Here is a 27,818-nt window from a genome sequence, read left to right on the forward strand (position 1 = left end):
GACACCAGTAATGACAAACAGATGAGAATGCTGCGTGGGGTCTGGGTGCGGTGTTGGTGGGACGTTGCTCTCTGCTCTGCTCCGCTCCGCTCCGCCCTTTGAGGCTTGAGGAGCGATAGTGTGAGCTGTATTACTGGTGTCGTTTCCTGGTTGCTGCATGGGGTCTGCGAGACAAATAATATTTATTCAATTCCAATAAATCTACCCAGAATAAGTGTGAATGGATTTATTGAAACATAATCATTTTGATTTCATACAGCACTGTTGAGTCTGATTACACTTTATGTGTTACTGTTTTCACTCCTCAAACCATATTGGGATTAGAAGCAGTGATCATTTTTTGTATGTAACAGAGTCACAAAGACAAAAAAACCAAAAGCATTTTAAAATCCATTGTTACAAAATCACCAGTGTCCCAAGTTGTACATAAACTACTTTAAATAAAAAAAAAGCAAGACAGAGTAAAAGTATACTGTTTTTTAAATTACTTCTCTTGTAACATGTTAAATATATTAAAGTTATGTTATACTAATAACAAAGCTTTATCTATTCATTCCTTGTTTGTCATATTAAGACATCATATAAATATATTTATATATATACAATTGCAATAATAAATATGTCTGTTGTCAGAATTCCTGACGTGTCAATTAATATCAAAACAAGCAGGACCTCTTTACTTTAGCATTGAATCAAATTATCCGGTGTAAAAGTGTTATCTATCTAAATCACAGAGTATTAATATTAAAAGTATAATCAGCAGGAAACAAAAACAAATCTGATCTAGTATACAAGATCTTCACTGTTTAAATAAATAAATAATATATATAGGCTAGATAGATACATTTATAATTACTCTATTCCCTTTTAGCATTTTGTCTTAATAAGTCCTCTTGCATTCTGTGATACCCACCAAAAAGTGCTTTGTAGATATCCTTTATCCAAAAGTTCTGTTATTCTCTACATGTCTACTCTAGTCATCATAGTTTTTGTCAGGGTTGTATGGGCCCGTTTCTCAGCGACTCTGACCATTCCTAGTTTCTGGAAAGATCACAGATACATTTGAAAATACAACACTGATTTTCATACAATACTACATTCATATTCAATGGGTTTATCATAAAAAGGGATGTGCGTTAACTGTACCTCTGTTTGTTGTTTCAGATTATTAGCGTGTGGAGAGCTGTGAGCAATAAGAGGAGGATTAAATCCCTGTTTGCTCAGCAGCCAGTAAGTCTTGTGAGATCCTTTACCCTGTCATGGACCCAAACACACTGGTTAAAAACATAGGATTCACATGCTATTGGAGAAATATTACGACTCTAGTCACCTTCATTTCTATTGCTCCTCTTTCTTCCAGCTCAAACGAACCAGCCTGGAACAGAATGTCAGCAGTGCACTGAGATATGTGAATCTTCAGGGCTGTAAAACATACAGAAGAGAGTGACACACATCTTAAAAAGTACACTTTTAAGATACAAAAATATAGACATTTTAAAAGTTAATTTCAAGTCAAATGTCTGTGACTAACAAGACTATGCTAATGTTGGCATATTCTTGTTATGTTAGCATGGTCTTGTTAGTCTGGTGTTTTCCCGGTTTAGCAGGCCTGTTAGCATGCTAATATTAGCTGATACATTTTTGGAGATATGCAGTGATAAACCAACCAATTGTTTGACTTGATGCTGCTATAAGAAAAGTCAAAGGATCAATAGACTCATAATGAGTCATCTTTTTGCACATTAATAACAGACAACTTTGTATATTTGCATCTGCGAACTTGAGACTTCAGTTCACTCACGTAGGCTGTTGCTTTCCATGCGAGACGCAGTGTTCACCGTGTCGCCAAAGAGACAGTAGCGTGGCATAGTGGTGCCTACCACTCCAGCAACCACTGGACCTACAACAAGGTTCTTGTATTTATGGGCTCAAAATTATCCAAATGTCAATTATATTATGTAAAAACAGATGCCACGTGTATAGAACAACAAATTAATTAAAAGGAAACGTAAATCCTGAATACTGTTGGTTGATTGTAAGAACTACATGTCTCTTACCAGAATGTATACCAATGCGGATTGCAAGCGTCTCATTGGGCATATGGTGGATTTTGAAGACTTTGATGGCTCCCAGGAAATGCAAAGCCATTGTAGATATCTCCAAAGCGTGCTGATTGCCATTGCTGATGGGTAGACCACTGGCTACCATGTATGCATCACCAATTGTTTCCACCTATAGCAAAGATGATAGTCTCAGTGGAACTAACAATAGAAAGCTGTTCCCTGCTAAAGAACCAATGTGCAATTTAATGAAAAAAAATCTACATTTCATAGTAATAGTTATTGGGTAACATGCTTGATTGCCTTCTTGCTGAGACAAAGAGGATCAAAACCACTCATATTTCCGCGGTAAATGTGAAGCTACAGTTTAGTTTAGTTTTATTAAACATATTTATGTCAGGGAAGATGTACAAAAATACATTGAAGGAGCTCCTATCATGCAAAATGCATCATGTCTTTAATACATAGATATGTGTCCCCGGTGTGTAATGCAACTCTCAAAGTGTCAGAAAACAAAACCCTCTCTCTTTTCCTGCTTAGCCAAATCTCTAAAAACGGGGATACAACGGAGCTGATCCAGATTTGCAGCCAATATTACGTAATATCAGAAATGTGGGCTGGCTTTATGTCCACGGCCCTATCAGAAACAATGCGCAACGTGTTTTGGAAGTAATATGGTCTTTATTTACATGAGCAAGCATCGCTAACACTCAGAGCTGACACTGTACTGGAGAGAGTATGTGTAAAAAAGCAGGATAAAAAAAGGTACTCGGCCACCTTGTGGTAAACCCGCAAGAAAAAAAGCATTTGAGATCCATACTGTTTCCGAAATAATCTTTGATGTGGTTTTGAACATGATATGGCGTTTAATCACGGCAGCATTTAGCTGACAATCTCTCGGTAGAATTCTCCTGTATAAGCTCCCCTAGAATGGGTGATCTGTTTGGTATTTTGAGCAAAACACTTCATAGACATGTTTTTTTATATATTTTTATATATCTGAGACTTTAATATATGCCTTAAAATAGTATAATAAGAGACCTTTAATAAAAATAAAGGATGCTTTGTTCTAGATTTAGCTAGCTTACTCTGTTGCATCTCCCTGGCACGCCTTAATTACAATGTTGATGCAATTTTTTTCCACAAATAGATACATAAATAGGGTAGGTGACGTCACAGAGACTAAACCATTATTCATACAGTATTTGATTTCACCAGGCCAGCTGGGTTCACCTGTTTCCAGTCTTTGTGCTAAGCCAGGCTAACCAGCTGGTAGCTATGCCTTCATTTTTGCAGAACAAAAATCGATTATGTTAATTTCCCCCCAAAGAATAAAACATATTTTCGCTTAAAGCATATAACTTCAGCATATCATTTAGACAGCAGGTCACAGAGCCAACACTTTGTGAGTTTTCTTCTTCACTCAATGCATACAGCTGAATGAGAAACTAAAAGTGCTTTGCATGACTTACTTTATAGACATCGTACAGCTTGATGACATCATCAAAGAGGCTGTAGAGGTCATTGAGGAACGTCACCACCTCCATCGCAGAGCTGACGGAGCACATTGAAGTGAAGCCCACGATGTCGGAGAAGAAGACGGTAACCATGCTGTAGCTCTGTGGCTCCACCGACTTCCCCGCCATCAACTGATCGGCAATAATCCTGCCATCAAAGAAGCACCAGCACTGAGAAGGTGAGGGATGGACGTCCATTTAACTTTTGTCATGTGATTCAAATGTATCATTTTGATATGTTACCTTGGTAACATGGTGGAGAGAAGCTTATCTGCACGGATCTTCTCCGCCGTGAGCTGATCGGTCCTCTCCTCCACCACCTCCTCCAAGTGATTTGCATATTTCTCCAACTTTTCCACCATACTATCCAGTATATTCGCATGACTACAGTACAGAAAATAATCACAATCCTTTAAGGAATTTTCAGGTTCAGTTTGTTCGTTTGTGATTCATTTTTTTCAATATTCATTCTCATTTAAAAAAATCTTGACATAAGCAGATGGGCATTTTAACCATGTTTGCTATTGAGTCCTTGAAGGAGAATTTACCTGAAAAAAAAAATGTTTAGCCTACGTGTAGCACTATTTATTTATTGTACTAGATTTTTTGGCTGTGATTTGCAGTGTTGGGATTGTCGGCCACAGAGGTATTTCTGTTCACTGAAATATAATGGAGCTGGAAAGCACTCTAAATAAATGTTCTCATAAACAATGGATGGATTATCTTGAGTAAAGAGGTAATCAATTCCTGAAAAAGACATTGCTGTTGAGTGTTTTAAAATGTGCTTTGTCGTTTTACGCACCACAAGCCGATAGCCATCTAGTTCCATTATATAACAGAGAAGAAAGATAACCATGGCCGATATCTCCAACGCTTGGCTACTCACACCTAAACAATCTAGATAGATAAAAACACTACAGCTTTAAGAACAATATATGCATTACCTTCAGTTAAAGCATTGCACATGTATTCAGTCACTACAGTTATTTTGAAGCAGAAAAACCAAGTATATCCAAGGTCGACATATTACATACGGCAGACAGGGATAACCTTTTATTTTCTCACAGCCTTTTGGAAAGTATAAGGTAAGACGAAAAAGGTCTGTGTGTGGCCTGACCTTTCTGGGCTTATGTTCCTCAGCTCTCTCCGTATAGATGAAAACGGCGGTCGGCGGTCAGGGTTCTCATTCCAGCAGGCTTTCAGCACTACGTTTATTTTCTCATCACACAGCATATCACAGAGTACTGGGCGGAGGGGTTCCCCTTGGAAAGGCGTCCGCAACTGCATAATAATCTCTGAAGAAAAAAGGTAAAAATTGGAATCATCGTAGTGTTTGAATTTGAAAATGAATTGATATGCTTTTATCATGGTGACCTTTGGGCTCCAGGTTGATGTCCTGATAAGGGCCAGACTTAGCATTGTACATGAGCTCCCACATGATGATGGCAAAGCTGTAGATGTCAGCTTTGGGCGTCCCATTGACCTGAAGACCGAGATGTCTCAGAAGCTCGGGGGCTGTCCAGTAAATCTCTACAAAAAAACAAATCCCCTTGCAGGTGTTACCTCCCTTTTATGATGTGTTCAATGCTGTTAAAAATGTAAAATATGATTACTAGGCATTAGAGTGCACCCACTGACCTTCATGAACAGGATTTTCCAGTGGGACAAACTTCTTTTGGTTCCCATATTTAAACTCCCACAGGCCAAAGCCTGTGAGTTTGACCTGGAGTCGACTGTCCACCAGACATGTGCTGGGCTTCAGGTTCCCATGAAATTTCAGGTTACTTTTGTGAATAAACTCCATACCCTAAAACCCAGATAAACAGATTCAAGTGATGCATTTTCGGTACAAATAAAAAACAACCTGTTTACATTTCAATGAATTGTCTCACATTGACAATGTCGTAAGCAAAAGACAGCTTGAACATCGTATCCAGGTCAACATCTGACTTCATAAGATCCTGCAGAAATCAGGGAAGTTAAATATATAATACACAATAACAATCACAGGGTCACTAAAGACACAAATGCAATATTGACTTACCCAGGCTTGTTGTTGCTCAATTTTGTCATGTGTAAAACAATGCTGATATGAAAGTCATAATCACATAGTACGCCTTATGTTAGTTTAAATCAAGCTGGAGTAGATTATAAATATTTGAAATAATTTTAGCGCTGATAAATAACCAAAAGTATTAAACAGAATAAGACAACCCCTTGTTATACTGTAGGTGATTTTCTACCCTTTGGGTTAATCCAGTATGGCTTTGGCTCTATATTGACTAACATTAACTAAGATAAATGGGGCAGCTTTAATGTTCCAGTTCTGCTGTGATGTAAAGTATGAAATAGAAGTGTGTACACTGACCTTCAGACTGCCTTTCCTGCAATACTGGATGATCAAACAGACATTGGGTGACACGATGCAAACACCAAAGAACTGAACCAAGTTCTCATGTTTCATCTCTTTCATCTGTCTTAAAGAGTTTTACACGGGTTAGACACAGTATGGAATTATCAGGGCTACTAATGTGTCCTAAAGAAAAGCATTTCAGCATTAAAAGGTTAACACATGTTCTGTAGAGAAATAAGATAAATATGTTTCTTTTTTCGCCTAAACACTAGTTATTACTTGTTATAGAAAAAATTAATATTTTTGAACCAGGACAACATGAGTGACTTTACCGTATTGAACTCTGCGATTATTGAAGGTTTCCCGAAATGCGAGCTAATGTTGTTCTTGAGGTACTTGATGGCCACTTGATTTCCCTACATGGAATTCCATTACATACATTAAGGAAATCACATATATTAAGCAAACGGTCACAGTACAGTATGCTCATTTCAAACTCTGGTACCTGGTAGAGACCTATGGTGGTGTAGATGTGTTCTCTCACTGGCTTGTCCCTCATGCTGTTGTTGGACAAATTAGAGTGAGAGCTGTTGCTCTCTCTCTGACTGGCCGTGGTGCTCAGAGATAAACCATGAAATCCCTAGAGGACACACACAGAAGAAGCCTGTGAACAAAAGCTAAATGTAGACATACACAGATGTATGCTCATTCTCTATCTGTTTCAGTGCTCATACAGCGCATCATACCTTGATGATGGTGATGTCGCTGTAGTTGATCAGCCACCAGCGGGAGCCGTCCAGCCTCGTCTGGAGACGAAACTTCTGCAGAACTAGGACTCCGATGCACAAAACTGCCAGAATACCAATGAGGGGGAAGCCCACGAGCAGAGCCAGCAGGGCGATGTCTGCACCCCATCAACAAGGGACATGATGATGCTGGTTAGTATGGTTTGTTTCAAAAGTGGTCTTTAGCAAACATAACATTTAGATGATTGCTGAATTTACTAGATGCATATTCTACTACTCTTACCATTAATGAGCCATTCACAGAACTCATTGTTGAACCCGCATTCTGGTTTGTCAGAGGGAGGTCCTGCTCCTGGCCAGACCACAGAAGCAAACATAGACGTTGGCCTGAAATGAAATATTTTTTGGTGTGATATCCCCTAATTGTAATCATGAAAACAAATGTGAAATGATTTGATGTATTTAGTTTTATACATATTTTACCGGACATCTTTGGTCTGACTATCGAAATTGAGGATGGATACAAACTTGGTTTGGTCTCCCACAAGCTGCAGGTCATAAATGGAATAGTCCAAATTTCTCTCCCCCTCTTCGTCAAAATGGACTAGTCCAGAGGCCCCTGTAAAAATAATCCGCGGTGAAAAAAAAGAAACATATATACTTTACTTAACATTTCTATTTTTTGCTACATTTCAGAGGCAAGTATTCTTTTTACTCTACAAAACATAATTTAGTTTTTATTTGAAAATAGACATTGTACATTCAGAAAAATGTAAATGTACCCGAGTTTAATAAAATAAAGACGTAAATTATTTATATTATATATATTTATATTTTCGAGCTGTAGTTACCTGTACTTTCATAGATTTTATAAATCATAAATAAACTGATAAATTACATATATACAGATTTGGATACCTAGCAAAACAACAATCATCTCTGGTTTCCATATCCATACTCCTCCCAAAATAATACAATAATAAGAGCAAGTACCGTACTAACCATTAAATCGAATGTTGTTTTTATTTTTTAATCTCCGCAGGAGCTCCTTTCTGTCTCGAGGGTCTTTTCCATCTTTGAGAACTTCCTTCAGCCCCATGGCGTAAAGAAGCACTGCGTCGTGCAGGTAGGCAGCGTACGGGCTAACCTGAAATAACAGAAAATTAAACAATTGTATATGTGATTTTACTTTTTATCAGAAGAATTGGAAATTGAGTTGTTACAGCTCAGGAAAACATGGATGCATACCTCTCTTTCAGAAGACAGGTGGCTCTGAAACGGGTGTTCCTTAAGTCTTTGAAAAACTCGCTCAAAGAAGTCAAAATACTCGTAGCCATCGTAGGATTTCTGGCCAATGATGAAGGTCATGTCAAAAGCTCTGATGGCAGCTTGGTCCATCCTGTTGTTCACGGCATATTTCCACAAGTTATCCTGCTCAGGAAAGAGATTGATACAGTTCACATGGAAGAAAAATATAAGTTATTGTTGACAGCAGTTCATAATTGTTCTTTCCATTTCCAAAGCTTGTAGTCCAATTAATGGTGCGGGAGACTTTTACCTAAGCTGATTATGTGCGTAACTTTAGATTTCTACTCACCACACTGCCACTGACTTCAAAATGCTGCACCAGGAAGAACACATAGTCACCATGCATCAGACCCTGTCGCTCAGCCTCCAGCAACAGAGCCATGGAGTCCTCTGAGTTTGTTAGCACCACAATCACTGCATGGCAAAGGACACATTTACTGGTCAGAAATATGGTTATGCGTGGTTTGAATGAGCCTCGAACTATTTCCTTCTTACCTCTGGCCACTGTTGAGATTAACTTAACATTTCGGTAAATCAGCTTCTGATTGCTGGTGTCAAACTTGAGCGCAGCAGCTAGTTGGAATTTGGCTCTCAGGGGCTCCTCGATGGTTTTCCACAGAGCATCAACTTTGTCCCAAGTGTTCGATTCTAAGCCCCCTCCGATCATCGCCACGTGGCTCCATCCGAAGAACTCCAGGGTCTTTATCAGGACCTCCGAGCTTCTTTTAAGAGGCGGCACGACTTTGATATAGGAATCGTAGATGTCACTGTTGTCCATTTTAGCGGATAGACCCACAAATCCAAACATGGGGATGTTCCATGTCGATGCAATGAGACCGGTGACCTGGAAATAATGTTTTAAAAAGCTTTAGGAATCCACAAAAGACCTTTTTAAAAGTAATTTTCCATGAAAAGTACACAATCTACCTTGTTTCTCCTTAGAAACTGTTAGAAACAACGTCTTTCCATAGCCTGCACAAGGCAGGTTTGATGAAAATATACCGTACAATTCTACCACATTAAACCCGGTTTAGTGTTTACCTCAGCTATTTGAGTTGTTAAACAAACATATCAATATGAGATTTGTATGTTGATGTAGGGATTTTTGGAGGGCTTCCTGGTGAAATAATTGTAGAAGACACCATGCTGCTGCAGAGTATAAATCATGCAGAAATGGGAAGAAAACTAAGAACATACTGTACCAGATTCAGCACATCATATCAGTATTTTTTTCTCTTTTCTCCCATCTTTTGCATGATTTACAATCTACAGCAGCATGGTTTGAAAACATATGCCTTCCACTGAATGTGCTTCGGTTTGAGCCAGGTGTAACACATCTGTAAACCTTCACCATGAAGAGAATATGAAGAGAAGTGGATCAGATTCCAGTTTTACCCAGTGGTTAAATAAGTATTTAGATATTTTACTTACGGATAATTAGAAATATCACCATGTAATCATACACAACTAAAGAAAGAGAGGGAAAGATTAGAGATTTGCAGTGTTTAAAACCAGCCTCAAGCTTTGGCTAAAATTAGCACCAAAGGGTCACCACTAATATTTATCTTGTATTTATTATATTTCTGATACTGGTTCTATTTATTATCACACATTGATAGACATTGTTGAATGTAATGTGCTTGTTTTCTGTGTTTATCTTCCCAGGAACAACTTATGCACATCAGCTTCTTTCTAACTCTGGGGCAATTACTTTTAAATATACGCTGTCACTTTAATGAAGAAAAAGCAATAATGTTTAATAATGAACAATAAAACCAAATAAGAAATCGAATCCCTGCATTCACCATTAGGCTACTTAGCTAAAAGTAAAAAAGTCTTAGGAATAAAAACTATTTAAAGTTATAACGTTTTATCTTTATAAATGTAATTACCTTTTTTGCAACATCTAATGCAAGAATTATCAATTTCCGCATCACATGGATCATACCTCAGCTTCTTCGGGACACGCTGGACCAAACAGCGCGGACACATTCTCGCTCCACACCTGCTGAATGAATCCTTCCAGGGAAACTTTAGGACTACAGTCTGTATCCTTGAAGACAAAATCCAGACTGTAGTTCCCCAGGAAGGAGGGGTTGGTGTTCACCTTCTCCACGGCGATCTGCAGGGCGGAGCCCAGCCGTAGGGCGCTGAAGGGGAACGAGATGTTCCAGGGAGCCTGGAAGCCGATGATCAGCCTGTTAGACCCGTTGGTGTCGTTATTGGTGACGGTGGCGGCTGTCAGTGTGAAGTGCAGCACCAATATGAGCCTCATGTCAGGAGAATACACCACCCTCATCATCACTTCCATCCTATTAGGTGATCCATGTTACAGGGTTTAAATAGACAACATCCAACTTTGTGATAGGGAGGAGAACATGTAAATATGTGGAGGAGGGTGGGAGGTCCAAAAGGGCATTGAGTGCATTATTTTCTTTGTTTTTCTCTTTTAATAGAGTATTGTCTTGGATCACGGTCAAAGAGGGCCCCATGCTTGAATTGTATGTCTTAATTAAAGTAGATTCGTTTTATCTCATTAACTGTATAGACATATTATTATTTTAACATTAATATTATTTGGTCAAAAATAGCATGTGACTCTTATTTGATTCCAAAACGACAGTTTTTTATAAGATACACGTTTTTGTGTATTTGTGTAAGAACTACTTTTAATCAAGTGCTGTATTTAAGTACTCTACTACTTTGAGGTACTTATTATTATTTTCATTTTCTGCTACTTTCTACTTCTACTCCACTACATCTCAAAGACAAATATTATACTTTTTACTCCACATTTCTCAAAATCTTATATTATATCATACACCTACTGTACTGTAGATTAATAACAGAGAATAAAACCAGAAGCCACTTTATCTAACTACCAAACAGTATATAAACCAATGCAAATAAGGTCCACCTTAAGCAACTACAACTTAAAAGTGATATACATATTCATACATTAACCTTTACTTATGGTACTTTAAGTATATTTTGATGCTTTCACTTAGTTTTACTTAAGTGAAGTTTTGAATGCAGCATGGGAATTCTTTTATAGATAAATGTAGAAACTTTAAAACTAAACCCAATTAGTTTGAGTTGTTTTCATGACTCCTGTTTTAAGGTGATTTGAGATATTCCTTTTTTTGTGATTGCTTAGTATCTTATCTGTTGTTTTGTTAATTACATGTAATACCCTTATATAAAAAAAATTGATATTACCGTAAATGCAGAAGTTACCTACTATTTCCAATTGTTCTACACTGTAGTACTGCTACCTTACCTTAAGTAAAACATCTATTAGTTATTCTACTGCTAAAGAAATCACCTGTTAAATGTATTAACCATAAATCAGTAAATTCCAAAGCTACTACAACCAGTCCTCCTTTAGTTATCCCTCATAAAGCCAGTGTCAAAGTTCCCCGTATCCTCTTTCTAACTCTCACAGGGACACATGCACGCTCACACACACACACACACACACACACACACACACACACACACACACACACACACACACACACACACACACACACACACACACACACACACACACACACACACACACACACACACACACACACACACACACACACAGATGCATGAGGAGGGTGGACAATCAGAATGTAAGCTAATTTAATTACGACAAATAAAAACACGTGAAATGTGTGCCGATGACCCCCTGGGATTTTTATCTGCAGAAACCTGATGAGGCAGGTTGAGCCCTGCTAGCTGGCACAGAGAAGTTCACACACACCTGAGTGCACTTTCAGGTGCTAATGACCAGAGGTGGGCAGCTTGTTGGTGTTTCTGGCTTCAGCTGCTTTTCTTCCCCAAGAGATCTCAGCACCTCTGCTAATCCCACCAGGTAACCTCAGAGCTTCTCCTAATGAACCTTTACCTTCAACTCACATATCCTGCACAATCAAATCCTTCAGGAGACACCATTCAAATGCATACATGACATTCAGGTTACATCTGTTTATATGATTGGATAACCAAATAATTGCTTTGTAAAAGATGACATTAATTAAAAGATAGATTCACAGGCAGAACAAGGAAGAAATATACCATACTAACTTTTATTGGATATTGGATATTGCTGCAGCGTTTTCCGTCTTTATTTTCTCCTCCCCATTTTATGATTTTAGCATACATTATTTGTGGCGTGTCCACGATGACTGCTGTCCCGAAAAAGTTGCATGGTCTTACTTTTTTTAATCAGTCTGATCAAAGGTGCAATTCCAGCTTATCTTTCCTTTTTATTTTAATTGAGGCAGGAAGTTACACCGACACAACCTGCTGTATGCGCTGATAACACCTTTCTGACCTGGAAAAAAACCTTTATCATAGGAAAATATGTTTAGAAAGTCTACTAGACGGTTATTTTCATTCAAATCAAATTCATTTCAGTGTTCAAGAAAGTACAATTTAGTCGAATATTTCACACTGAGAGACTTGGCTGGTCTTAATTCTAGAAGAGTCTGATGTTCACAAAAATAAACAATTTAATTCGTGAACATTTTAATGAAAACATTTGAGAAATATGCAATTTGTGGGGGTGTTGAAATATGTTGTAAATGTTATTGAGGGACACTATTATGCTTTTTTTCGTTTCTTGTATAGGTTTTTGGTGCAAGCCCTTTGTTCTGATTTTCTCTCCCACACGCTTCCCCCCCCCCTGCCTGAAATGCCTCCATTTTACTCCTTAGTTTTTTTCTGTAACATAATGACATCACTACGTAACACACGTGCTTCTATTGTCTAGCGCTCCAGCACATTGTACGAGATAGGCTAAGGGGCGGAACATCTCTAAGCGGTTGACCACTCACAACAGAGACAGCCAGCCAGCAAACCAATCAGAGCAGACTGGGCTCTGGTTTCAGATGGAGGGTGAAAAGAGGTGCTGCAGCACAGGCAGTGTGAGACTGACCGTTGAGCGGCCCGACCAAGCAAGGAGGCAGAGGCAGAACGTCCAAAATTATAACCCGGGGTGGGCATTTATTCAAAACATGTGCACAAAGTTCACAGCCTCAATCCTGCTGTTCTCCTTTCTCACATCCTGCAGCCAGAACGATCTCACACACACACTCAGCCCAACAAGAAACAGGACTTAAATACACACACAGACTAACAAGACACAGGTGAGGGGGGAGCAATTAGACACAGGTGAGGGGGGAGGAGCAAACACAGGGCACCAGGTGAACACAATTGGGTAATCAGTAGGAGGGAACACAGAGACGACCGGAAGCAACAGACAAGATGGGGGTGAACACTTATACCATTAAATAAATACTACATCAATAAATTCTATAAACATGTTCACGAGAGCTCTAGTAACGGCGTCTCGTCGTTACAGGCAGTATGAGAAAAATAAAGAGCTTTTTGAACATTAAAGCATGGAAATGTGTCCCAGTAGATACACAGAGTATACATATGCACCTGAAAGTTAGCATAATAGGGCCCCTTACATATTCATATGGCTTGCACTTACAGAGTTGCGGCGCTGTATGACCACAGGTTGACCTTTTAACTTACTTAACATGCATACTAGCTATTTTTCAAAGAGAACTGTAAGGTTTGTTTTGTTGTTGAGGTGTGAGGACTTTGAATACGTTAAACGCTAGATAAGATTATTGACCTTTCCTCAGCTGCAGCATCTCACTTCCTCAGACATCGCCTCAGATATGAGCGTTATCTGGACTGAAATTAAAGCAATAACTGGCTGATAGAGCGGACGGTTTTGAAATACATGTATAATAAATTGCAACACACACACTTTAATATCATGAATTACACCTTGGAGCAGTTTAATGTCAGGTTTTGTTATCAGTCGAAGTGAAGGTGGAAGGTTCAAAGGTTCCTCTGACCTTGTCTTTATGAGTTCTTGTACTCCTCAGAGCAGAGGAGGAAGATCTGCTGTGCTCACACAAACCACACAGACACCTGCGTGTGAGCTAAGAGCGGAGTGGAACACCTGAGAGGACCGGCAGCAGGTAGGAAAGCTGTGGCATTACGCATTCATCAATAATAATGAAGATGGGAATTATAATTGTGTTTGTCGTTTGCAATTTGCATATCAGTCTACCTCACTCATACATTTCAAATGTATTCTGATAAACAAACTGATGATATATTTTAATATAGTTGACCCTTCTTTCTCTCTCATTAGTATTTGACTTTACGCAAATGCACACTGTCGCTCTGCATTCGTAAGAAAAAAATGTCTTTGCTTGATTTGAGATTCCTTCTATATAATATCCTTTAGTTATATTTTCATTTTACTTGCATAACCTGCTTCGTTTCTTTCATGGTGCAAGCAAACAGGTGCTCTTTCTTTCTTCACTTAAAATATAAAGTACTGCTAGTCTTCCTGGGGTCCACACTGAAAGATAACAATACTATCAACAATAAACAAAATGTATTTAAATCACTTTGTGTTATTAAATCAAGACGAATGGAAGTATCTGAAAAATAATAGATTAATCATTTTCTGATACCATAAAACAAGTTGTTCCCAATCAGACTCATAAAATGATTACCCTTGGCCCTTAGTGTAGTTCACAATGTGACACACAACCCAATCTGTGTCAAAGGTCAAGAACATTTTTAGTTAATGCTTTTTAAGGAGAATAACTTTTTATTTGTTCCACCATGTGTTTAACGTCGTTCCGCACTAGTTTAACAGTGTTCGGAAATACTCACTATTTTGCAGCTGTATCACTGTACATATAGACTTCTCTGACTTTCGTGTCGGGGACTCTATCTGCAGAGATTATCATAAGTGTTGCACAAGTCGTGTTGACTTTGACCTCTAGTTATTACAGTATGGAGACAAAACCAAGTGTTAAGGAGCTGAGGATGGCAAAACAGACTGTACATCTTAAACAGTTATACAATCAACTCTATGTGTCAAAGTGCTAATATCTCTAATTCACATTGCTCTGCATCCCAGCAGACCTTGCACCATGGACTTCCTGCTCCAGCTTCTGTTCTCGCCCCTGCCGACCTCGGCCATCGTCTCGTTGTTCGCCCTGGCAGCTGGCGTCGTGTTCTACCTGCACACACGACCCAGCCCCCTGCCCAGCTCCTTAGACCTCCACCACCAGTCTGAGGGCATCAAGGTAGAGAGCTGTCCATTCAGAGTGTTGGTAGTAGAAGTGCAACACACAATGTCGAAGAGATCAATAGTTCATCTTCATATATAGTTCCTGAGACCTTAGCACTGATTGGTAGAAAGTTCACTTGAGGTACTTTGTATTTTTTTTATCTCCACCACTGATTATTCTCATTATAATGTTTTGTTTTCATTATTTCCATCTATGCATTCTATAGAATACTCAATACATATATTTGTAATCTTATTTGGTGCTTTTTGGCATTTTATCTCTGTTTTCATGTTCATTCTTTTTTCTTTTCCTTGTTGTCCTTCATCTTTTGTTTTAAAAGGTTCCATAACGATATTGTAATCCTTATTATTTTGCTTGTTGTCCTTAGGATGGAGCGAGGAAGAGTGTGTTGCTTGAAGATAACAACGACCTAATTTCGTATTACCATGAAGAAGCCAAGACACTCTATGAGGTCTTTCAGAGGGGCCTTAAGGTTTCAGGTGATACTGGATATCTCTTTGTATCACTCCATGAATTAGAACATAATACAACCCTTAAGAAAATGAAACAGTTTTGCCACATTTTTAGGAACCCCATTTTTCTTAGAAGGCTATAAATGGCATATTAACAAACCCCTCTGTAAACACTTTCAGAATAAAGATGGGAATCTAGTTAATTACTTAAGACTATTATTTTGTGTATTACAAGTTTTCTGAACATATGTTTCAATATGCTGATGAGGTGTTCTGAATTGGTAACTGATGGGAGAAATATAGACACAAATAGGCAAAGTTAGTAAAATGTACACCTTTATTTAGCTAGTTTTAAAGAGGAAGCAATTTTACCTGTAGTGTCTGGTCTTTAAAGTCATCTCATTCCCAGGTAATGGACCATGCTTGGGCTACAGAAAGACTGGGAAGCCGTACCAGTGGCTGAAGTACAAACAGGTAAAAAAAAACAGCAACATTTGAGAAACAACAAAGTAAATATGAACTGCTGTAAACCCTTGCTGACCTTTACTCCACTTCCTGTTCCTGAAGGTGTCTGATAGAGCGGAGCACCTGGGGTCAGGGCTTCTTCATAAAGGACTGAAGCCCAACTCTGACACTTTTATCGGCATCTTTGCACAGAATAGACCTGAGGTGAGTGTAGGCGGTGCTAACGGGAATACAGATGTTTTTCTTTGTTAGTTACAACACTGTAAAGGCTGTCTCTGTTTTGTATGGGTCCCTTGCAGTGGATTATTGGCGAACAGGCCTGCTACACCTACTCCATGGTAGCAGTTCCCCTTTACGACACCCTGGGTCCTGAAGCTCTTGTGTTCATTATCGACCGAGGTAATTGGAGCTTCTCTTGCACTCTTAATGCGGCTAATAACAGAGTCCAGTAGAGCTCACCCCCCCCCCCCCCCCCCCCCCCCCCCTCTAGGGATCTGTAATCTCTTCACACTTATTAACCTCGACCCCAATTTCAATCTAGGCTTTTGATATCACTTCTGGAAGCTTTATCACAAGACAACGAGCAGTGAAAATGCAGTAGCTTATAAGCATTGTTTTTTAATCCTAATGTAAGTGTTTTCTCCCTAACCACACTTTTATCCGCTTTTGCCTCTTCTATACTGTCAATTTAAATGGTACTACGGTAAAAGTTTGTTTCTTTTTTCAGCGGAGATCTCCACAGTGCTGTGCGACAATGAGAAGAAAGCAGAAACACTGCTGCAGAGCCGAGAGGAAGGCCAGACTCCAGTCCTCAAAACCATCGTCATCATGGACCCCTTTCCCTCTGAGCTGATCGAGCGGGGAACCAAGTGTGGGGTGGACATCGTGTCCATGCAGGATTTGGAGGTAATTTATTTATTTAATTGTTTATTTGGCAGGGACAATGCACAGTAATGAACACTTACATTAAAATGTGTCAAGCGTAACAGTGCCAGATTTAGCTTTGAGCTAATTTCCATCCACATTTTAACACAAATAAGTGCAGAGTCATTGCTCGTGTTTATACTGGCTTCAATTGAGATTGTGTTTCCCTTCTGAACAAGCATTAAGTTGTAGGATCAACATTATTGAAAGCCTGTTTTCTTCTGTTCTCCAGGCTTTGGGGAAAAGTAATCTCCAAGACCCAATTGTAAGTCATTCTGATATATTCATGTAATCCATTTTTATGAGATTTGACAAGCTGCATGCTGTTCTAATGTGGTCATTTCATGTTCCAACAGCCACCAAAGCCAGAGGATCTCAGTATTGTTTGCTTCACCAGCGGCACTACAGGTGAGACATTTCATATTTATCAGCTGAGTGAGGCTTTTTTCAATCCTAAAGAATAGGAATTCATCATTAAAAACAGTCCTGTGTCTCCATGATCGTTAAATCTTACATGTGACGGAGCATTTTAATCATGAAAAGCAAGCTAGGCTATTATCTGTGGTTTCTTTTAGCCACTTGGTGGCTACGTCGATGGTCAATCCTCTTCTTTTTATTTATTGTTTTTTACATTGCTATGTGCATTGTGTGTTCTGTCTTTCAACTAAGTTATTATAAAACCTACCTGTTTGTTACCTGAAATGTAATGTCATGAAAGGTGAAATATTTTACTTCTCTTTATCAGGAAACCCCAAGGGAGCGATGTTGACCCATGAGAACGTGGTCTCTGATGTTGCGGGTGTCATCAAGAGCATAGAGGTATGTTTTAATAACCATTAGATGCCATATTTTAATGAAGTATTATATAATTCTGTGTTGCTAACAGCCTCTGTGTCCCGCAGGTTGCAGGTGGTCCAACCACTCAGGATGTCAGCATTTCCTTCCTGCCTTTAGCACACATGTTCGAGAGAGTGGTACAGGTGAGATCTGACCTTGAAATTTTTGAAGTCATTGTATTATTAAAGATTTTTTGAGGAGGACTGAATTTTTCTGTTTTTTTGTAGGTGGTGATGTATGGTGCTGGGGCTAAGGTGGGGTTCTTCCAGGGAGACATCAGACTGCTGCCAGACGACATGACGGCGCTGCAGCCCACCATCTTCCCCGCCGTGCCTCGACTCCTCAACCGCGTCTACGACAAAGTCAGTGATCAACAGCGTTTGAAATGAAATATACATTTATAACTGTACACTAAAGATTCATTTGATGTGCTTTCACATTTTTTCATGTAAAGCTATTTCCTGGTTTGAGCTTCACAAATTGAAAAATGTTTTGCCTTTAACTTTTTTATTATTTTAATATATCTTTAATGTTTTGAATCTCGGACTATTCTACTGACAAAAACAAACATTGTTAAAATATCAATTTGGGTTCTGAGGACCTGTAATGTGCATTTTCTCACAATTGTTAAACCATTGCAATCAATTGATTCATGTTGGAAAGAATCAGAAGATGTATCCAAGATACAAATAATCATTAGTTCAAAGTTAGAAATGTGTTCCACCACAACAAACTATAACAGGAATATCCTGATTTTACACTCATGTTATAAGTTTAGTATTTAAATGATGCAATATGTACTATTATGTCATAAGGGTCATTTTGCTTTTAAGAAAAAGTTCCTGATTTGTATGACATGCTTGCATAGTAACAATTTCTAACACAGGTTTTTTAAAAGGTATTTCAACTTTTACTGAACAAAAGGACCCCTTGCTTCTCAATCCGCTTAACATCAACCCACAATTATTATATTAAATGCTGTAATCAAACATCCACAGGTTCAGAATAGCGCCAAAACCTCCTTCAAGAAGTGGCTGCTGAACTTCGCTGTGGAGAGGAAGTTTGCTGAAGTGAAGCAGGGCATCGTCAGGAAGAACAGCATCTGGGACAAACTCATCTTCCACAAAGTCCAGGTACAGCACCGCTCACAGAGATACGTACAGAGAACAGGAAGTCGGTGAATGTTGAGCACGCTCTATCCTCACTGCAGGAGTCTCTGGGGGGGCGAGTTCGGGTCATGGTGACGGCGGCAGCACCCATCTCTCCATCTGTGCTCAACTTCCTCAGGGCGTCTCTGGGCTGCCAGGTAAGAAGCATTGTTACTGTACATTTAAAAGGAAATGTGTTATTTTAAGCAGGTCCTATTTACTTGATTTTGAATCACATCTGTTGGACTGATTTTCTATATTTTGATACTTATAATACTTTATTATTATTCCATCTTTAACTGTTTACTTATTTTTATACACACTATATTGTAGTAACACTTCCCATATTATAATTTAGTCTGGTGTAATTTTGTCTTAATTTCTCTGGTATACTGGTTCTATTTTAACTTTCACTCCTATTTTGGTTTCGTATACCCTTATTGTTTATTCTTCTCTTCTCTATATATCTTTACTTATTTATTTCTTGCAACACTTTGTTTTCCACTGTGCAAATCAAGATTTCAGGAAAGCTTTTTAAAATATGTCAGAACTTTTCCTCCCTCCCCACCTCTTTAAATTGGCCTCCTTACATTTTTGTATTCAATCCCCTAAATGCAATCTTTCTGTGATCCGAATTGGCCACTTTGTTTTGCCGATTCGACCCAGTTTTAAGAGCAGTCAAATACTTGAGGTAGTTTGAAACACAACGGCGTTCATCTCATCGCTCAATGCTGTCATAATAATCTTTGATCTCTCTCTGATTGGGCTACTCCTCTCAGATCTTCGAGGCGTACGGACAGACGGAGTGCACCGCCGCCTGCACCTTCACCATGCCGGGAGACGCCACCTCAGGTATGCAGTCTAACCTGCCGCACATGTCCTACTCTGATATAAAGCTAAACCTGCCATATAAACATGGTGGAAACTTCTACTACTCAAACAAGTACGGTAACTCAAATGTGTACTCCAGTATTTCCATTTGACTTTGACTTTATACTTTAACCCAAGGGAAATACGGTATATGTTATTCCTCTGCAATGCATTCATTAATATATGGATTGATAATGGAAACAAGCAAATTACCAATAATGATTATACTAATGTACTTGTCCTTGAATACTATTTTAAAATAAAGGATTTTAACTTTTACAGTGTATTTTTTGGCACTTAACTAAAGGGTCTTAATGCTTCATCTTCAGCTTTCTATAAATCACATGTTCATATAGCTTTAAATACTATAAGAGATTTGGTTATTTTATAGGCAAGAAATCCTGTAACACAATCTTTTTACCAACAGGGCATGTTGGGGGGCCGCTGCCTTGTAATGTGGTGAAGTTGGCGGATGTCGAAGAAATGAACTACTTTGCTTCAAATGGAGAAGGAGAGGTAAGATAATGGAATTAGGGAAGATTGCTTGAACCCTGTTGATTTAGTTTTTAGCCTATATTTTTTTATATTTTGGCAAAATCCAACAAAGAAAAGTATGCCGAATTATCTTTTAGCAGTTTTTCGATGTATTTCGTAATGGAAAACTATCACTGATTCACTTAGAACCTGATTAGTCTCAGGCAGATATTGAATATATATGTTTCTATTTTAATCATCATCTTGTATTGCTGCCTTTTTGTCAAGACAAAACCATTTACCACACATTAAACTTTGTATTTCTATTTCTCAATAGTCTTAAAAACACTGAAAGACTTTAATATTTCAGTTTAGTAAGCAACAATTGTTAATGAATAGTTTTTACTGCACTTTTAAAAGCTATATGACCATGCAAAATTAGATTATTAAATAATAATGTATTTATTGTTCTTCTTTCAGGTGTGTATCAAGGGTAAAAATGTGTTCAAGGGGTACTTGAAGGACCCAAAGACGACTGCAGAGGCCCTGGATAAGGACGGTTGGCTCCACACCGGAGACATCGGGAAATGGCTTCCGGTAAGAACCAAAACCCAGATAACGGGAAGATTCCAGTAAATGTTGTTTCTCCACAATGTAAATGAGTTTGGTTCACATTTACCACAGACTGAATCAGTACAACCACAGACTCCCATGAACCAGATGCAGTGTGTTTGAGGATGAAGCCCTGATGTCTTATCGGCTGATTGTATTCAGTGTGTGACCAAGGGGATTTAAGGTGGAATTAACGAGCTCCATAAAGGAAAAAAGGTTTAAGAAACTTGTTGATTTCTCCTATTTGACTGTACAATAGAGTGGAGTTTTGAAAATAATCGACCGGAAGAAGAATATCTTCAAGCTGTCTCAGGGGGAGTACATTGCACCGGAGAAGATTGAGAACGTGTACGGACGCAGCGGAACTGTGGCCCAAGTGTTTGTGCACGGAGACAGTCTACAGGTAAGAGCAGCATCTTTACAGTCAGCACACACACCCTGACTGATAACTAAACTAGTTTTCTGTGTGTGCAGTCCTGCCTGATTGCCATCGTGGTCCCTGATCCCGACACCCTGCCAGGTTTGGCATCGAGTCTTGGGTGCAAAGGCTCCATGGAAGAACTCTGCAAAAACACAGTAATGTTTCTCCGTGTAGGAGGCCTTTGTCAAATGTTGTAGAACTCTGACTAACTTTAGACAAACAATCCGGTACACTATAATGCAGTTCAGTGTGCAGCAGTGGTGCAAGAACTACTCTGATATTTTACTCAAATAAAATAATAACTAGTGTAGAAATATAAAAAGTTAAAGTATTAGCATGTAAATATACAAAAAGTACTCGTTTTGCTAAATGTCACCAATGAATAATCATGTTAAATTTGATTATTGATACAGTAAGGTGTAAATCAGTTGAATGTTGATAATAATATATATATATATACTTTGAATTAACTTAACTGCAGGATCAATAAAGTTGTATCTAAGTCATAAAACATATATTTTAGTTCTACTTTGTTTAAAAGTCTGAATGGGTCAAGTGTATACCATTTATATGTAGTGAAACATAGTAGTTAAACAGTACTATATTTGCCACTGGAATTGTGTTAAGGATAAGCATACAATTAGATACTCAAGTAAAGTACAAGTACCTAAAGGTTGTACTTGAACAAATGTACTCAGTTTCTTTCCACTCCTTTCGGTATGTTTTACTTTTCTACCAAAACTCCAGCAGAGAAGTAAACATGATCATTATCACTAGTCTTGTTCCTTGATCTAAAACTCATAAAACACAATGCCTGCAACCAAATTGGGTATTAAACTAGAACAGTGTGTTCAGTTTTTTTATTGGAGTACTTCTAACCGTGATGATGTTTTTTCTTTGTTTACAGGAAATTAAGAAAGCCATTCTGTCAGACATGACTAAGCTGGGAAAAGAGGCAGGACTCAAGTCCTTTGAGCAGGTAATTACATTACATGTCACTTGTTAGACGCTTTTATGAAGTGTCTTGCCCAGGGACACAATGACATGCGGACTGCAGTGAGGTTTGAACCTGTGCTCCCTTGATCTGAACACCAACGCTCTATCCACTGCGCCACACGCCTCCAGTATCACTGCTTTTCTTACCATTGAAAGTTTTTGTTTGGATGAGCTAGGTTTACACATTTTAACTTTGGGTTTAACTGGTGCTGTACATTTCTGTAAACCTAGCTCAGTTCACCCTCTAGTGGTTAAGAAGAGCAGTGTTTGTTCAGTTTAGTTCAAGACCATGCAGACGTCAGAGACTTGACTCATTTCCTCCTCACTGACCAGAAATCCCCCAAATCTGTCTCTTATTACCAGATCAACAACTTTTAAACAAAGTCAAGGTTTTTTTCAGTTTGTATGTTTTACAGAATCTTGTTTCCAAACTTTTAACCATCTGCACTCTCTTCCTCCCCTCCTCTTCCTCCCTGTTGCAGGTAAAAGACGTGTACCTCCACTCAGAACAGTTCACCATTGAGAACGGTCTGTTAACGCCAACCCTGAAGGCCAAGAGGGCTGAGCTCAAAAACGTCTTCCAGCCACAGATCGACAAACTGTACGCTAATCTCTAATAAACGATTACACCACCATCTTTTTTCCTGTCTGAATCAAACAATTCCTCTAGTTCAGAAGCCTTTTCAAACATCCAAAACACTGATGTTCTGAGAACTGTTTCGGCAGCAGAGCCCTCATTCCGTACAAATGATTGACCTCTGCTTAAAAAAACTAAAATCACAGCACATTCATTTGGCCTTTCTTTCATGCTGCGCAAAGAAAAAGCAACCTCTTAATCCAGATATCTTACCATGACTCGCGCATTCATGCACGTGCACGGTTGTGAAATGACCACCAAAACAGAAAGATATGGACACAAGATGTGAGCAAATGTATTTAGTTTCCTATCCATGTGGACATGATTTAAGTGGGGGAGGACCTAACCTCCTCTACGGGGGTCCGGGGGGCATGCTCCCCCGGGAAGATTTTTTTTTAAATGTTGAAGTTAAAAGCATCAATCTGGTGCACTTTGAGAGCAACATTAGGAGATCTATGGATACATCTTTCAACACCGATATGAAAACGAACTGTAAACAGATTTATTTTTCTTTATGGATATTTTACAAATCACTCTCCTTTCAAACTGTATTCTTGTTTATTAATAACAACTTTATTTTACTGTCATATAGTATTTTATACCAGTTTACTTTATTATCTTATTTTTTTAGAATAACTATAATGATCATATAAAGGTGTGCCTTTAACTCAGTGGTTGTAGAAAAAGCTTCTTATATTCGTTAGCATAGCTAGCTAACCAGATGCTAATAACAACTACGTTATTGACTGTATGATCAGTATGACAGATGAACAGATCGCCACTGGGCTTTCAACTAAAGACACAGCCACGCAACAACTGCGGCATGTGTACTGGTACTGCTCCTGTATGGGTAGGCTACTGCCATTTTTGGAAGTGCCGGAGTGGTGTTCTGGTGCTCTCCGTCAGCACTACACCTCTGTCAGACGAGACATAATTACCACGTGATGACACGTTAGGCCCGTGTTGTGTTCAAGGACCCTGACCTTGGCCAGGAAAAACAGGCACTCGCTTGTTTCATTTTTTTGCGCTCTAGATTTCTTTCATTTTTTTCTTTTTTGCTTGTGTTTATAAATGACCTCGAGGGCCGTGCCAAATGGTCTCGCGGGCCGTATACGGCCCGGGGGCCGGAGGTTCCCCACCCTTGATTTAAGACAATAAGATGATGTTATTCATCTTGTGCAGAACATGTTTTGCAGTGCATCCTAGGGGTTAGCTGGACAGACTTTTTGGCTACAATGCCTGAGTGAATCATCCTCTCAAAGTCCCAGTTGTTCGATGCATAGCACGTAATGTCAAATTTCTGGTCTTATTAATGTGTATTTTATTTCAAATTTTAATTAGAGGATAAACCCCTTTGAGATGCTGATCTCATTTTTAAAAGGGTCCTCATGCACAGAGCATACATTCAAAGATGTAATCGGTGATCACAAACTGGAAGTGGTGCTGTGGGAGTGATGCTGCAGTTTGGTGGCAGTAAATGTGCTTTAAATGGTGATGAAACATACTGGAAATATAACTTCTCAATTTCAAAACACGGTTCAACACAGTTTATTTTGGCCAAATAAAAACACTGCTCACAGGGGAACTCTGACCTGTGAGTGCTGTGGAGCAGCTGGAGATCGCACGGAACAGGAAACACATGCTTAAATGTGTGGGTTGAAGTCAAGTTTAAAAAAAAAAAAGGCTAAGAAATTAATCATACATGAAATATATATATTTTGTAATATAAATAATGAATGTAAAATGATAAAACTGATTCTTAAAAAAGTTACCTAGACCACACAGCTTAAAAATTACATCTTAGTGTAATAAAGGAAGAGCTACTTATCAGAAAATTACCAGACAAAATGTATATGCGGGTATTATACATTTAGGACAACTTTACGACTAAGTGCATGTCACTGCTTCTGACAATTGTGCACATGCTCATCAAAATCTTCACTTTGAGATCAATATTTATGGAAGGATTACATTTCGAAATGGTGTCAATTGATGTAGCTAGTCAATTCACAAAGTTCAACCAAAGCAACAACGTTCAGCTTTTTGTTTGTCTCCACTGCCCTCATTTGGTACAGCACAAACATTACATGTGCTGATGCTGACAAGGCTTTAGCATTTACCAGTGTCTGTGTAGTGTTGAAAATAATGAATGGAAACATGGCATTCATGGCTTAGTGATGTTTTGTATCATAAGAACAATATAAACAAACGACTTACTTGCAAAACTCTCAGAAATGTGGAAACATATCAGTACTTTTCCCATTACTGCAGCCACAAAGCCTATAAGGAATGTTTATAATTCCTTATAGATAGCACTGTTCCTATTACAAAAATTACAATTAGTACAAAATCGACGTCCTTTGTCCAACAATTAGTGCTGGTCAATGAAGGCAACATTTTGATGTTACATTTTAGTTTTGTGTGACTTTCAAATACCCAGAAAATAGCTCTGTCCCAATCTGCCCTGGTCTTCCCTACTATACTAGTAGAAGTAGACTATAAAGCGATACATGGAAATACTCAGTACATGAGCTCAAAGTGTCCTACTACTGAGTACAAGTATACCTGACAATTGTACGTACATTGGCCTACACTAACTGGGTAAATGTACTTAGTTACATTGTACCCTTGGGTTTCGCCTACTCTTTGCAGCTCCCCTGAACAACACTGCCCCCCTGTGTTGAGTTTCCCCGCGGCTTCCTCTCAGTCTCTCAGGGCTACAGCTGGAGTTCGCTCCGTTTCACCTGGAGTTTACGCCGAGACACACCGCTCTCTCCCCAGGCTGCTGCGGGACACCTGAAGACACACGTCCCTTCAGTTCAGCCAGAGACTGAAGCTGCACTCAAATGTCGCTTCCTCTTTCGCGTTTACACTATTTCACAGTCGGTGCAAGGAGTTAGCTGGTTCCTCCCAACTCCTTTTTCACAGTTACCTGTGAACCGGAGCAGCTTCTTCAACATGGCTTCTTCCCCCACAGGTGACGAAGAGGAACAGGTAAGCTGAAGACTACTCGTCCTGCTGCTGCTGCTAAAAATGACAGTTGTTATGCTTAATGTGAGCGTTATTCTTCCTGTTTGGTTTGTGGTCGTTTGTTAAAGTTGTAAAATACAAACGTTGAGAAGCGTGTTACTCTTCCCAAAGTTCCTGACTCTGAGTCCTATTCTCCTCTGCGTGGAAAATTGGAGAAATACAAAAAAAAACTCGCAAGTATTCCATTACAGCTATTTCTATTCGGGTAATTTACTATGGAATGCAAATAGTAGCATCCCCTTCTTACTGTAACAGAAGGCTGGCTGTGTTTTGTGGGTTGGCATATTATCGTTTTCCCGGTTAACTTTGAAATTGAATGAAGTAAATTCACTGATAACGTTAGTTTCACTTTGGCCTGCTATGAGTCTATGGAATGAGTGAGGATATATTTGGTTGTCACCTGAATTACTGCACCACACACATACAACCCAGAAAAAAACTCTTATACAAAGCTTTATTTTAAATTAAAGGACAATATTAGTGTGTTTTTTATAAGCCTAATCTAAACATCCTAAATAGGCTACATATCCCAATACATATTTTTTTCACTCACTACATTTTAATGACTGTATTTGCACTTGTTAAAGGCAGCCATTGATTCCCATTCATTTCTATGGTAGTTGAAACATTAGTTGCATAGCCAGGGCCGTCCCTCCCTACAGGCCGAACATGCAGACTGCGTGGGGCCTCACCTTGCGGAGGGAGCCTCTTCTTGCGGAGGGTGCCTCAACTGAGCCGAAAATGCGGCGCAATTAGTGTGGCGCGGCACGGTTTCGCAGCCGCGAGGCTAGACTAGCACTAGAGCTGGGAGATTGACAATGAATCAAATCGATAAGTCAATCTGCAACATTTTGTATGTTAACCGTTGAAGTATAATTTTAAACTGTAAATGTACTATTATTCAGCATTTATAATGGGAAGGCTATTTATTGATGGTAAAGCAAATATGTTTTGGACAACATACAAGGCATTAGGTCCCTGGGAAAATGTGATTGGAATGTTTCTTTTGGATGAACAGTCGTAGGCTACATACCAGTGTTAACCTTGACCCGGTGGAAGAATGTGTTTTACAGCGGGAAAATAAACAAGCAGTCTGTGTTATCAGTAAATAATCAACAATGACCCGTCAATAAATGTCTGTCAGTCTGCTGAGGCTTTTTTTTCATTCAATCTTGATGTGTCAGTATTTACTTTTTCGATCTTAATTTCTTAGCGTACCTTTCCTCGTACAGGAATCATTACCCACACTGTTTGTTGGCTTGCAGTTTTTGCTTGTAAAAATGCCAGCTTTCCTCCTGAAATGACCAGATCAGCAGAATAACATGTAGTTTTGACTTGTCATCACTTCTTAGTCTTGGAACTGTCCACTTAGTGACATATTTCAACTAGCTATGAGTGTTTCTAACCTGTGTGTCATGCAATCCGAATTGGTTAATAATGAGGGAGAGACGTCAAATCCATGATTTTATAGATGAATAAATTAAACATAAGGCAAATATAATGATGTTTACCCACGACTTTGGCAGTTAGTATCGAAGCATTCTTTTGACTGTTGATTTGTTAGACAAATAGTTAAAAGGTGCAACGTAACTTAATCAAGTAGCAACCTCAAGAGATGTTTGCAAACATTCATATTTGAACAAATCATTAAGAGTTTGTTGTATAATTTCTCGGATGTCGGTGGGATCAATGCTCGAGTTGATTTATCATATTAAATTGGTAGGTGATAACTTTATCAAAGGAATCTTCTTGAAGCTGAGTAGAGAGGGTGAAGTGAAACTTGGAAATGCATCACAGGGTTTAAACAATGGCCTCTTGCCAGAAACCAACTGACTTTCATT

At 38.8% G+C, this 27,818-nt stretch overlaps 2 protein-coding genes across 3 annotated transcripts; one reads left to right on the forward strand and one right to left on the reverse strand.

Annotated features, from left to right (window-relative positions):
• Nucleotides 1–211: 211 nt before the first annotated feature.
• Nucleotides 212–11,843, reverse strand: gucy2g (guanylate cyclase 2g). Its single transcript, XM_079657212.1, has 22 exons — nt 9,933–11,843; nt 8,480–8,828; nt 8,274–8,398; nt 7,925–8,107; nt 7,679–7,823; nt 7,160–7,295; nt 6,960–7,063; nt 6,677–6,834; nt 6,436–6,570; nt 6,263–6,346; nt 5,946–6,050; nt 5,470–5,538; nt 5,216–5,384; nt 4,952–5,107; nt 4,695–4,872; nt 3,821–3,961; nt 3,533–3,725; nt 2,058–2,232; nt 1,802–1,900; nt 1,331–1,422; nt 1,147–1,254; nt 212–1,041 (listed from the first exon to the last, which is right to left on the reverse strand). The coding sequence occupies exons 1-22, from the start codon at nt 10,293–10,295 to the stop codon at nt 961–963; spliced, it is 3,348 nt and encodes a 1,115-aa protein (XP_079513338.1). The 5' UTR covers nt 10,296–11,843; the 3' UTR covers nt 212–960.
• A 2,014-nt stretch (nt 11,844–13,857) lies between these two features.
• acsl5 (acyl-CoA synthetase long chain family member 5) lies at nt 13,858–22,945 on the forward strand. 2 transcript variants are annotated; one of them, XM_079657197.1, is made up of 21 exons: nt 13,858–13,977; nt 14,937–15,105; nt 15,479–15,590; nt 15,973–16,037; nt 16,131–16,232; nt 16,328–16,427; nt 16,756–16,934; nt 17,185–17,217; nt 17,309–17,360; nt 17,698–17,771; nt 17,855–17,932; nt 18,017–18,151; nt 18,788–18,922; nt 19,000–19,095; nt 19,717–19,789; nt 20,235–20,323; nt 20,762–20,878; nt 21,153–21,296; nt 21,368–21,469; nt 22,222–22,293; nt 22,793–22,945. In XM_079657197.1, exons 2-21 carry the CDS (start codon nt 14,950–14,952, stop codon nt 22,925–22,927), a joined length of 2,049 nt encoding a protein of 682 aa, XP_079513323.1. In that variant the 5' UTR covers nt 13,858–13,977; nt 14,937–14,949; the 3' UTR covers nt 22,928–22,945. The 2 variants fall into 2 exon arrangements, with proteins under 2 accessions (XP_079513323.1, XP_079513322.1); XM_079657196.1 differs by having other exon boundaries at nt 13,863–13,977; nt 14,940–15,105.
• The last annotated feature ends 4,873 nt before the right edge of the window (nt 22,946–27,818 follow it).

The sequence above is a fragment of the Notothenia rossii genome (genome assembly GCF_949606895.1).
Source record: "Notothenia rossii genome assembly, chromosome: 11".
In the NCBI taxonomy this organism is placed as follows: Eukaryota; Metazoa; Chordata; class Actinopteri; order Perciformes; family Nototheniidae; genus Notothenia; species Notothenia rossii.